At 36.8% G+C, this 13,491-nt stretch overlaps 1 protein-coding gene across 1 annotated transcript in view; it reads left to right on the plus strand.

Moving 5' to 3' along the window:
• Nucleotides 1–13,491, plus strand: part of not (ubiquitin carboxyl-terminal hydrolase nonstop) — a 136,767-nt gene that overhangs the window by 68,526 nt on the left and 54,750 nt on the right. The window contains exon 5 of the mRNA XM_076206888.1: nt 7,310–7,456. Within this exon, the coding sequence (XP_076063003.1) occupies nt 7,310–7,456 (147 nt within the window). The remainder of the gene's footprint in view (nt 1–7,309; nt 7,457–13,491) is intronic.

The following is a 13,491-nucleotide window of genomic DNA, read 5'->3' on the forward strand; positions in this document are numbered from 1 at the left end:
ATAGGTTCTTACTTCTTGATCAGTTTGTAATTTCTTAGTTTATTGTATTTACCTAGTTGTAATATACGGGAGGGGAGCTATACTCGTGGTGACCCGTCTTTGTATCTCTCCGCATCAAGTTTTATCTTAAAATCTTGTATAGTGTTTGCACATACTGTTTTGTTGTCTAATTTGTTCCATGTATTCATCGCTCTGTGTGGGAAACTGTTCCTTTTCAAGTTTTTTCTATCACTATCCTTTTTTCAGTTTTTTTCCATGTCCTCTCGTTTTACCGTTGTCTCACACTAACAAGTCGATCCTGTCTAAAACTTCCATTCCTTTCATTATTCTGTATATAGTCAGCAAATCTCCTCTTTCTCTTCTTTGTTCCAGTGTTGGTAGATTCAATTTGGACAGTCTTTGCTCATATGTTAGCTCGGCGAGAGTCGGTGCTAGTTTGGTTGTCGCTCTTTGTAATCTTTCTAGTTTCTTGATATTCTTTTTGGTACTGGGTGTCCAAAGTGATGTTGCGTACTCAAGTTTTGGTTTTATTAGTGTAGTTAGTATTTTCTTGATCATTTCTTCATCCATATAAGCAAATGCCACTTTGATTGACCTCAATAAGTTGTATGTTTCTCCGAATATTTTATTTATATGCTTATCTGGTTTCATGTCCTTTCCAATCATTACTCCAAGATCTTTTTCCGAGTTTGCTTTTATTATTTTTTCTTCCCCAATTCTGTAATCTTTTGATATTCTGTTTTTACTCTTTCCAAATTCCATTATACTGCATTTCTTTATATTAAGTTTTACTTCCCACTTTTGAGTCCAATTCCATATCGTGTCCAGATCTTGTTGCAATGAGTTGCAGTCCTCTTCCGTTTTTACCTTAAGTAATTTTGCATCATCTGCAAAGAAATTCATAAAGCACTCCACGCCTTCATTCATGTCATTAATTTATACGGCGAACATGATCGGGGCCAGCACTGATCCTTGCCGGACACCGCTTTTTACTTCTTCCCAGTTGGAGAATTTTTCTCTAATTACAACTCTCATTTTCCTCCCAATCACGAAGTCTTTCATCCATTCCAATAATTTTCCTCTGATGCCACCTTTTGACTCTATCTTATTTATTAGTTTCCTATGAGGTACCTTATCGAGTGCCTTTTGCAGGTCCAGAAAAGCACAGTCCGCCCATCCATCTCTTTCTTGTATTATGTCTACTAATCTTGAGTAAAAGCAGATCAAATTTGTTGTACATGATCTCCCTTGTCTGAATCCAAATTGATTAGGGTTCAGTATAGATTTTTCTTCCAGGTATTTAACCCATCTGTTTTTGACAACTCTCTCACAAATTTTTGCTATTGTGCTCGTTAGTGAGACCGGTCTGTAGTTAGATGGATCTTCCTTATCACCTCCCTTATAAATTGGTACAATATTTGCCTTCTTCCAGTCCAATGGCACTTTTCCTTCTTTATGTGAGAATTTAATTATATTATATATTTTGTCAGTTAATTTTTCCATACATTCTTTCAGTATCCAGTTTGCAATTCTGTCTGGGCCATGTGATTTTCTGACATCAAGGGTTTTAATTTGGTCACTAATTCCTTTTTGTGTTACGTTTATTTCTTTCATTGCTGGGGATAATTCTATCTACACTGTTAGGCAAGTTTTCTATTGTGAATACTGATCTGAAGTGGTTCATAATTTCAGCCATTTCCAGTTCTTCAGTATATTCCTTTTTATCTTGGTGCAGTTTTTCTATTTCTTGTTTGTTTTTCAGTTTTCCATTTACATACTTGTAAAATAGTTTGGGTTCTTCCTTACATTTGTCTATTATCTTTTTTTCGTATTTTCTCTTTTCATCTCTGCGTATTTTTACATGCTCGTTTCTTAGTTTGATGTACGTTTGCCATTTGCTTGGTTTCTTATCTTTTCCATTTTTTCCAAACTTTGTCTCTTTTGTCCTTAGCTTCACTACATCTTTTATTGTACCAGCTCTTTATGTATGCTTTTTTCATTTTTTTTTGTGGTACATATTTGTTCACTCCTTCATAATAAATTTCTTTTAGTATGTTCCATTTTTCTTCTATCCCTGTATCTTCGTTTTGGAATTTTTCCCAGTTTGCATTGCGAAAGAATGTTTTAAGTTTCTCAAAGTTTGTTTTTTATACATAGGTCTTCCTATTCTATGTTTATCATTTTTGCTTTGATTCATTTGTTCTTTCAATTCCATTTCTATTAGTATGTGGTCACTTTTTCCTATCGGAGTTTTATAATCAATTTTTTCAATAATCTCAGGTTCTGTTGTAAGTATTAAGTCCAATTTTGAGGGTTCTTCATTTCCTCTGTATTTAGTATTTTCTCTAATCCATTGGGTCATTGTGTATTCAGTGGTCAAGTCAAGGAGTACATTGCCCCAGTGTTTCTCTCTCCCTTTCACTGTCATTTCTTCCCAACATATTTCTTTTGAATTAAAGTCACCCATAATCACTGTATTTCCTCCATCTCTCAGTATTTCAATTAATTCATCTTTTGTATCTTCTAGTAACTCGGAATGATCCCTTTCTGTCCAGGCTTGTGTTTTAGGAGGTACATATACCACTGCAAATTTTCTTTTCTTCATTTGTTTACCTTCGACTTGTACCATAATTGATTCTACATTATTTTTTCCTTCAGTTATTTTTGTTACTTTTAAATCTTTCTTGGTCAAAATTAGAACTCCTCCCTGTTTGTTCTTTCTATTCTTTGTCCAACAGTTCTATACACCTTGTCCCACAGTGTAGGGTGTTAGGGTGTACTTTAATTTGGTTTCTACAATGCCCATTATGTCTGGTTCTTCTAAGGCTAGATAATTGTTTAATTTGTTCATTCCTGAGATTATTCCATCTATATTAGTATAAGCTATTTTTAGTTTTTTTTTCCTCCTCTTTTTCTGTTTTCTTTGTTTCCATTTTCCTTATATATCTTTTTCTCAGCCTCATGTCTATCACTCCAAAAAAAACTCATCTTTTTCCTTTTCAGTTCTATTCTCATTCTTTTCTTTTGCCTCGTTCCTAAGTTCTTTTTCTTTCTCTTTTTCTTCCTCACTCATTTCTTTTTTTATCCATATATTTTTGTACTGTTCGCTATTTGCTAATCTTACTGTTCTAGATAATATTTCTTCTGCACTTGTTTGCGATCTAAGTTTAACTTTTAGTGGTCTATACTGTTTATCTTTGGAGTACCTGCCCATTCTATGGGTTTCCTCGATTTCCCGGTCCCAGACTAACTCATCTGTTTGTAACTCTTTTAATATTTCTTTGGCAATCTCTTTTTCTTCCTTTTCCCTCTGGTATCTTGGTACATTGTGCTTTTCTTTAATGCCATAGATTACTATACACCTTTTTCTATCCACTGTGTCCCTAACTAGGTTACTTTTCTCTTTAATAATCTGAATTACAGTTTCTTTGGTATTATCTTTTACTTGTTGTTCCATTATTTTCTTTAGGGATATTTCTTGACTTTCCTGTTCAATTTTCCACTGTTTTTTGATTTCCTGTAGGTCATTCTCCTTGATTTTTTCTTCCACTTTTTCAGTCACTTCTTTCATTTGACTTTTAATTTCTCGTTTCAGAGCCTTGTTCCTATTATTATCCTCACTTTTCAACCTCTCATTATCACCCTTAAGCTGTTTTAATTCCTTTTTCAACTCGTCTATCTCCCTATTGTTTTCTTCGTTAGCTTTTCTTAGGATTGATACTTCCTGGTACATCATCTTGTATTCACTTTTAAGCTCTAATAATTCGTCTACAATGTCATTTAAATCTCTATTCCTCATTATATTCCTGTACCTGGGTTCTCTATCCATCTCTATTCCTCTAAGTAATCCATTGCCTTCTCTTTCAAAACCGCAAAATCTACTTATGTCTAACCTTTGGTATTCACTAGGTGTTGATGCAAAGCATGATTTTTTTCTTACTACCCCGAGTGGTGTTTTGATTCTTGTTTCTTTCAGGCTTCTTTTTGTTGAGTCTTTAGATTTAGGGGTTTCCATTTTGAAAAAAAAAAAGGTTAAGCAGAGATACAATTACGACCTACATCGGTTCACCACGAATGCACAGCCCCTGCCACACCATATGTAAACAACAAGGTCGTCGTTGTTCGTTTCCAACTTCTTGTTTGTATTTCGCTTGTGAGTTAGCGCTCCGAAAAATGTGTGTTGCTCTGTTCGTGTCTGGACTGCGAACTGTGGCCAACTGTGGGTGCCTGCTTGTGATGGTCCTGTGAGATTTATTCTTCTTCAGATCCTATTGACACCTCACATCTATCTGGAGGTACAACTCTAGAGGTTGACAGGTTGTCTTCAGTAGTGGGCCCAAGATGTCATTCAGCTTGGACTATCTTCAAGTTTTTTTCATATCGGGGGGAACTGAAAACCATTGATCATCTACCAGCTTGTGACATAGAAACAGATTCTCACAGATAGATCTCTATGGGTCTTCCCAGAGTAATGTGTTGGAAAGTCGAAGAATCATTGCAGACTACCAAGATATTGTAAATTTTCAGTCATTGAAATGAGAAAAATACCCATATCTGGGGTATTGGCTGCATGTTATTGTTCTATAGAATTTGTGCAATAGCATGCAGCTGACACTTTAGGGACTAAATGGGGCACCCCTATGAAGCAGAGTCGTACATTAATTTGTCTGTGTTTGAGGAAATCTCTACTCAAAGAGAAATGATGTTACTTTATTGTACTGCGACTGTCCATCTGTTATGTTGTTCCCCCTCTTTATACTGCCCTGTACTTCTTTGAGTATGTATTTCCATTTTCGCCCTTGTCCACTGTGGTAGGGGGAAGAAAGAATACTGCTACAGAGTCTTTCCATTTGAGTTGTAAAGGCAGCTAAAATGGGACAGAGTGAGGGGATTAGGCATCCTACTCCCTGTAACCCAAAGGGGTACATTCCTGAAAGAGTTACATTAGATAAAAAGGTTATTAGGAATCACATTGGCCCACTATTATATGCTGACAGTCAACTTGAATATTCAAATGAAGGAATGTGTGATATTTCAAACAACTATTTTAGCTCGGTATTCATAAACGAAACTCCTCAAAGTGGACTCCAAACTGAAACCTGTGAAAAGTCTTGGGTGAACTTACTGTGGTGAATATAACAAAAGAAAAAATTTAAAGGTGTATAGAGAAACTCAAAGTTAATAAAACACCAGAGCCTGATGGTTGGCATCCAAGAATCTTAGAGGAAATAGAAAATTAGATTGTTGTTCCATTAGAAATTATTTTCAAGAAATCCATAATATCCAGAGATGTCCCAAGAGAATGGAAACTAGATAACATTACTCCCATATTCAAAACAGATGACAAAAAGAAACCAAATAAATAAGGCCCATAAGTTTGATTTCAATTGTAGGAAAAATTATGGAAACTACATACATATACCAAGGCTTTTTCCCCCTTTCAAGGGAGGTAGCCAAAAAGGGAAAGGCATAAAAACACTCCCACCCATTTCATCCCTAAATACACTCCACACCCCTCCCACCCTCCCTCTCATCTGAGCACCTCCTGGATGACGGGTCATCCCTGCACCTTGCCCACCGCCCTGGGTCAGAAGCAGTGTCGCAAGACACAGCACATCCACAGCAAAGCCGCTTCATTTAATCGGCGACCCCCCCCCCCTCTCCGTCCCCCCTTGCATATAAGGAGATATTATTGAACATCATTTAGTAAGTAACTGTTTGATAAATGATGCAAAGATAGTATGTGGAACAAGGAGGCTGGGAGGGAATAGAAGGAAGGGTAGTGTGTGATGAAGTGAAGAAAGTTGTTGAGGAGAAACAAGCATTCACGAACTAATTTCACAGTAGGACAAGAGAAATGTATGAGAGGTATAAAGAAAAAAGATGAGAGGCAAAAAAGGAGAGCAGATGTAAAATGGGGGAGAAGTGTGACAAACAACTTTGAAGGTAATAAAAAGATGTTTTGGAAGAAAGTTAAAAGAGGAAGGGGAGGCAAGTCAAGTAGAGAATAAAAGTTAAAAGGTGCAGATGGATACATGTTAACAGAAGAGGAAGCAGTAAGGGGGGAAGGTGGGCAGAGTATTTTAGAGAGCTGTTGAATGTGGAAGAGGATAGGAAAGGATTGGTGGTACCAGTGGAAGGTGCTAAGAAAACTATGGTGATGGGAGAAGAAAATGGAAGAGAAATAAGAAAGGATGAAATACAAGTAGTTTTGAATGATGAGAGCAGGTAAGGCACTTGGGTTTGATGGGTGTCCTGTGGTGTCTGAAGAAGGGCAGTACATCAATATATTGGGAAATAAGCATCATCCATCCACAACCATTCCTCACTCATCCCTATCTTGTCTCCTCCCTTCCTCAACAGACATCCCCCTCTTGCTCAATGCCCCTTTTACCCTATCCATCCATCTTATACTCAGTTGTCCTCTTATGTTTACTCCACCTCTGCCTTTGACACTTTCTTTAATAATCTTTCTGCACTCATTCTTTCCTTGTGTCCAAACCAATCCAATACTTTTTCATTAACCCTGTCACCCATCTCCTTTCCCACCTCTGCTCTCCTCTTCACCTTGTTTCTCACTCTATCCAACCTTGTAACCCCTGCCATACTTCTTGGACAAATTTATCACAAACACTTTTAAACTTTTCCTCTTGTAAGTCCCATGTCTCTGCCCCATATAGTGCTATTGGCACAATCTCCTCTTAGCATCCATTCCCAAGTGGCTATTTCTCATTACACTTTTTTTTTAATATGCCAAGGGACATACTTGCTTCTCTCAATCTACAATTTATCTCCACTTACTTTGCCACCACATGCGACCCCAAGCATCTAAAGCTATTCACTTCCTGTAATGTAATAGTTGGGTTCAACCAGCTTCAGGTGTTGGGCCTTCCCGTGAAGGTGCTGTGTCTTGTTGTTCCTAACCTAAGTGGTGGGTAGGAGACAGGGGTGACCCTTCATCCACAAGGAGCCAAGATAAAGGGGACAACAAATGGGTGTTTGGTGGGTGAAAAGTGGATGTATTCTTTGGCAAGGCCAAATCTCCCCCCAATGAGGGGGGAAAGGGCCCTTTTTTCTTTTTTTTTCTTGTGTGTGCATGAAATGGATGCTATCCATGGTGGCATAGCAGGATTCATTGCTGATCATTTTTATGAAGAGTTAAAACAGTCAGTTTCTGTTGAGCAGATGAAGACACTGTTTATTAAACAAAGAAAATAAAATTATCCTTAGCTAAATTTTACTTTGAAAGACACTATCATATTTTTTTCTCCAGTGGTAGAAAACTGATTATAACTTTATTCCCCCATAGTTCTACAGTGGAAACAAAGCTCCCTTGATCCTACACAAACTACTTCACTTGATATGGACTCATGCAAGACATTTAGCTGGCTATGAACAACAAGATGCACACGAGTTTTTTATAGCAGCCCTTGATGTTCTGCATAGACATTGTCAGGTAAGTGATTTGACATTTGACAATAATTTTTTATGCCCAAAACATATAATCAAGAAGAAGAATGACTGGTGTAATGTAAGTGCATTATCAGTAGAGACACCAAAAGCATCTTCAATATTTTTGTCCTGCAAAATATATACATTGGTAAGTACATGGGCAAAGTTAAAGATGAGAATATGTAGTCTCGTTTTAATAAATAATTCAGTGTTTTTAACAGGTACACTTGTCTCTATTCTTAAAGTGAGTTTGTTTCTGCAGGTTTTGATAATAGATTTATCATTTCACCTGGAAACCCTTTTTTCACAATTTTATCAATTTTTTTATCTTTTAAGAAATCTGATGAATATGTTAGAAAGGGCATTCTGTTAGTATAGATTATAGTGAATAAGCTGGAAAGGAGTTAATAAGAATAAATAGTGTGGAATAAATGAAAGATAGATATCATTGAGGGGTGAAATAAGCTCAATCAGATGAGGAGAGTGTGGGTTTGAAAGAGTTGGAAGATAAGGTTGATGAAAGAATATTGGGATAGTTTGGACACGTGGAAAGAATGAGTGAAGAAAGATTAGTAAATGAAGTGTGGAAGGAGTGAACATGAGGGAGAGACCAAGGATGAAATGGATGGGGTAAAAGGGGCATTGGGAAAGAGGGGAATGTCTGTTGAGGAAAGAAGGGAGAAGACAGAAGATGGGGTGAGTGAAGAATGGTTGTGCATGGATGATGCTGTTATGCATGGAAGGGAGTGGGTGTGGGATGGGGGGGCATGTGAGGGAGTATGTGTATTTACCTAGTTGTAATATACGGGAGGGGAGCTATGCTCGTGGTGACCCGTCTTTGTATCTCTCCGCATCAAGTTTTATCTTAAAATCTTGTATAGTGTTTGTACATACTGTTTTGTTGTCTAATTTGTTCCATGTATTAATTGCCTGTATTTTTTTTTCTTTTTATTTACTTGTATATACCAATTGTAAAAAGTTTACAATTGGTATGTATAAGTAAATAAAAAGAATAAAAAATACAGGTGGAGCCAAGATGAGAAGGAGGGAGGGGTTGTGAATGGGGGTAGAATGTTTGGGAATGAAATGGGTTGGAGTGGAATTTTGACTTGACTATCTCCCTTGTAAGGGGGAAAAAGCCCTTGGTATATATGTGTGTATGTATTATTTTTATTAGGGGGAAGAAAGAATACTGCCACTGAGGTACTCTGTTGTAAAAGGTGGCTAAAATGAGACTGAGTGATGGAACTGTTTATCTTGCTCTTTATAGCCCGATTCCTTCAAGAAGTCAAGGCATAAGAGGGTTTGAGAGGAATTTTCCAACCAGAACACTATGGTTTGGATCTTTTAATGTGTGTGGGTATGGTGCAGTTGAGAGTAAAATGGAAGAGATAGTGTGTTTATGAGAAGGAAGATTGTTGTGTTGGCATTAAGTGAAGTTAAGTTGAAAGGGAGGGGTGATTTTGAGTTTGGGAGGGTAGTGGGGATGAGGTCAGAAGTGAGGAGAGGATGAGGGAGAGAAGGGGTGGCTCTACTAATAAGTGTAGAGATAGGAAAGCATTTGGAGTGGAAGGAAGATTCTTCAAGGTTAATGTGGATGAAGGTGAAACTGGGAAGGGAGATGTGGGTCTTTGCAAATGAGAAGAGTGCAGAGGAAAGGGAGTCTTTTTGGATAGATTTAAATGTGTGCTTAGAGTTTTGGGAAGTATGTTAATGTAGTGGTAGTGGGAGATCACAATGCTAAAGTATGGGTTGAACCATAGATAGAGTGGTTGGAAAGTGTGGAGTGCCAGGAAAGAATTATGGTGGAGATGTGTTTAGAGAGTTCATGATAGCTAACTGTTTAAGAAAAAAGTCAAGCACAAGTACACATGGAAGGGGGTAGTGGATGGAAGAGTAGTTGATAAGGCATTAATTAACTGGTATCCTGGAGAAGAGTAGGAAGAGTTCTGGATGTCCATATTATCAGGAGAGAGAATCGAGAGTACAAGAATTTTTTGGTGGTGGGTAACTTGAGAGTGGAGGATAGGTGGAGAAAGAGGGAAAGGGCAGAAGGTAGAGAGGTGCTTCGAGTAAACTGTTTAAATGAAAAGGAAAATGAGCAGGAGTACTAGAAGAAGCTAAGAGAAGTTTGGGAGGTGGTGAAGGATAGAGTAGAGGTAGGAGTGGAAGAGGAATAGGGATGTTTCAACGAGGGAATGACAAGACGTGCAAAGATGGTATGTGGAATAAGGAGGATGTGAGGGAATAGAAGGAAGGGTAATGAGTGGTGGGGTGATGAAGTGAAGAAGGTAGTAGAAGAGAAGAAGCGAGCATTGAGGGATTGGTTGTAAAGTAGGACTCTGGGAAACATGTGAGTAGTGCAATGAAAAAAAGAAATAAAACATAAAATAAAGGAGGCAAAATGGAGAGCAAATGTAAGATAGGGGAGGATTATGGCAGAAAATTTTGAAAGTAATAAAAAGATGTTTTAGAATGAAGGTAAGAGAGGAACAGGAGGTGAGTCAAATAGAGAAGAAAAAGTAAAAGGCTAAGATGGACAGATATTAATGGAGGAGAAGATGGTAAGGGGAAGATGGGTAGAGTATTTTAGAGAGCTGTTGAATGTGGAGGATAGGGAGGGATTTGTGGTAGCAGTGGGAAGTGCAAAGATAATTGTGGTGATGGGAGAAGAAAATGGAAAAGAAATAAGAAAAGATGAGGTGCAAGTAGTTTTGAAAATGATAACAGGTAAGGCACCTGGGTTAGATGGGTGTTGTGGTGAGTGTCTGAAAAAAGAAGGTATATAAGAGTATTCTCTGTGAGAGAGAAAAAAAAAATTAACACACTCATCTCTCCGATTTTGCTGAAATTTGGTTTTTAGGTAGTATTAAGACCCTAAACACATTTCTGAAATTTGAAGGTCAATCTGAACAAGCGTTCAGGAGATATGACTTAAGATATTTTGAGGTCATATGAGAGGTCACTAACATTTGGCAACCAGTAACTGTTACTTTTTGAGGAGGAATATATTTTAATTTATTTACTTTGATTTTTCCAGGAACAAAGAATTTAATTTTAAAATTTTATTTGCATAACAAAACAATAACAACAAAAGCACTTGGGTAACAGAACAATGAAGTATTTATTTTAATGTAAATTAATATCAGAAGGCAAGAAAATCACGCGAGATATAACAACCCTTAAACCTTGTGGTCTGTTAAAATTTTGTAACGTCTAATCTGTTCCAGGTCAAAATGACCCATCTTATAAATTCTGACAGTTCCTTGCCATACAAAGTACTTTTTTAATTACTTTGCTTGTCCAGGGTACACTGCAAGAAAGTTATCATTCAGACACCAAATCTATCTCTGCCAGCCACCCTGATTTATTGAAGAGTAGGTTTTAGTTGAAATTATTGCAGATGAATATTGTGACAACATGGTGCTTACATGTAGTTTTTTGGCAGATTGCTGTCACTTTGCTATAATTTTTGCACATATAACAATGCCATCTTTTTGTACGTCTTTCCTGAGATTTAGAATGGTCTGTATTTACAGTCAGCTTACAATTGCAGTAATTCACCAGGATGTTAACATCAAATCTGTTCTGGGTCAAAATGACCCATCTCATAAATTCTGACAGTTCTCCGCCATACAAAGTACATAATTGATTACCTTGCATGCCCAGGGTCTACTACGTAGAAGTGACTGTCATTCAGACCCCACACCTAACCCTCCCAACCACCCTACCTTATTGAAGATTAGGAATTAGTTGCAGTTATTGCACTTGAACATTACAGCACCATGCCTCTTACATGTAATTTTTCAGTAGACCGAACATATTATGGTTACTTTGTCATTTTTACACATATGACAGTGCTCTCTCTTTGCAGCTCTTTCCTGAAACTGAGAATTATCATATTCTATAGATGGTTCTTCAGCAATACACCGGGCATTTGGCGTCCTAGGTAATGATACCCTTGAAGACAATACAGGTTGGACTAAGACCAATCCAAGTTCATGAAGGAAAATTCTTCTCTTAAAGGTAGCCTTTCCCTTCCAGTTAGGTTGCACTATATTCCAAAGGACAAAAGCATTGTAGGCAGACACATCCATTATGTTATCAAACAAGGCCATAGACCATCTCTTTGTCTAATGCTTTGACCTATAATTTGCAACAGGTTTGTCTAAATTATTAACTCCTCCTTTAGTTGAATTGTAAAATTCAATTATGTCAGGTTTCTTTTCTTCTTTTTTCACTACACTATGAAATAATATTATCTTCATAGTAATCTTCAAGGGTAGTATATCTGGTCCTTCCTTTAGGGTTACAGAATTCTATTGAGAGTTCATGTCAATTTTTCCTGATAGTTCCAACAATTGTTTGGTTGCACTTTTTCAGTTCTTTAGCTAAATTTAAGTTACAGAAGTCACAATTTACATTTCTACCTTTGAGCTCTTCTGTAAGATGCAGAACAATACATTTACCTTGCTCCTGTTCTACAGATTCATCTTTATGCCCAGTGTAAACTTCAGCATTCCAAAGATAACTACTCTCTGCTTCACATGCTGCCCAAATCTTTATCCCACATCAATCAGGTTTTGATGGAATATACATGGACAATTTCCTCTAAAAGGAACCAGTTGCTCATCTACAGTAACAGTTGACGATATGTTATACATCAGAAGGAGTCTCTCAACCCAAATATTCCAAACATCTCTAATATGACCAAGCTTGTCTGGATCTACTTCAAGCTCTGGTTTCTTTATCATCAAATCTAATGAACCTAGAATATTTCATAAAGGTTTCAAGAGACATTGTAGCTCGAAATATAGGACGTCTATGTGTGTCATCCCAAAGACTCCAAAGAGAATCTCCATGAGATTTATAAGCTCCTGCTAGAAGCCGTAATCTATAAAACTTTCAGGTTTTCTAGACTAATTATATCTCTTGAACCCAAGACACGATTAGCACCTTTGTCATTTCCAAAATAATATTAAATAATTTTGGAGTTATGAATAATACAGACAGTATATCTGATATTCTTGAAGCTGCATAATGAATGATACCAGGAGTCTGATCAATGATATTTCTTGTATAATTCCTTCCTGATGGCATATTTGCTTTTTCTGCAGAATGTACAATATTTCCCTTTTGTGGATGTGAAATTCAAACAGGAAGGTGGCTGTTCTTCATTATCACAGTCAATATCAATGGATGTGGAATTTGAGCTGGAAGATGGTTGATCATCAGGTTCATTATCATTATCTATATTTCCCTTTCTGGGAGAAGAATTTGGACAGGAAGACTGCTGTTCTTCATCTTCATAGTCATTGAGCTCATCATGCACAGAAAGATGGTAATTTTCACCATCATCACTTTCTGAAGATTTAGAATCCCTTTCTTCACTGTATTCATGATCTTAAAACTTGAGTGCTAGAAAAATTATACACTTTCTGGAACACACACAAAGAAAATTGCTTGTGTTAGTGCCCAAAACATGTGACCTATTCTATTGCTGGTAATAGTTTTCATAGTGTAATGATACTTAGCATTTTTCTAACCAGTATTTCCTCTGAATCATTATAATTCAAAGATAACATTGCTACAATGAATTAGAGACTTATCCATGGTTGATGAATTTTACTAGGAAAGATTCTCTGAAACTTCTCTCACTTTATCATCTATACCTTGTAAACAAAGATAAATTTTCTATTAATATAATTATTAAAGAAAAGTATATACTGCATTTAAAAGGGAAAATTTAATAATCATACCATCTTTGATGCAGTTAGTAAATAACTGGTAGCAAATGTAGCAAAAAGTAGGTATGGGTCATTTACTTTTTTTTTTTTTTTTTTTTTTTTTTTTTTTTTTTTGCTGCTGCTGCTGCTCATTAACTACTGGGAATATTTTTTACCAGGCTTAGGCAACATAATACCCCCTAAAGTCAGGAAAAGTCAAGAAGTATGAAGCTTCAATCTCTAAAAACAAGAGATATGCTAATGTAAAAAAAGTTTCGGGTTGAAAAGACCCTGAACAGTGCAGGAGGGTTAA

The sequence above is a fragment of the Oratosquilla oratoria genome, chromosome 23, assembly GCF_046742065.1.
Source record: "Oratosquilla oratoria isolate Oo_2021 chromosome 23, ASM4674206v1, whole genome shotgun sequence".
NCBI lineage: Eukaryota > Metazoa > Arthropoda > Malacostraca > Stomatopoda > Squillidae > Oratosquilla > Oratosquilla oratoria.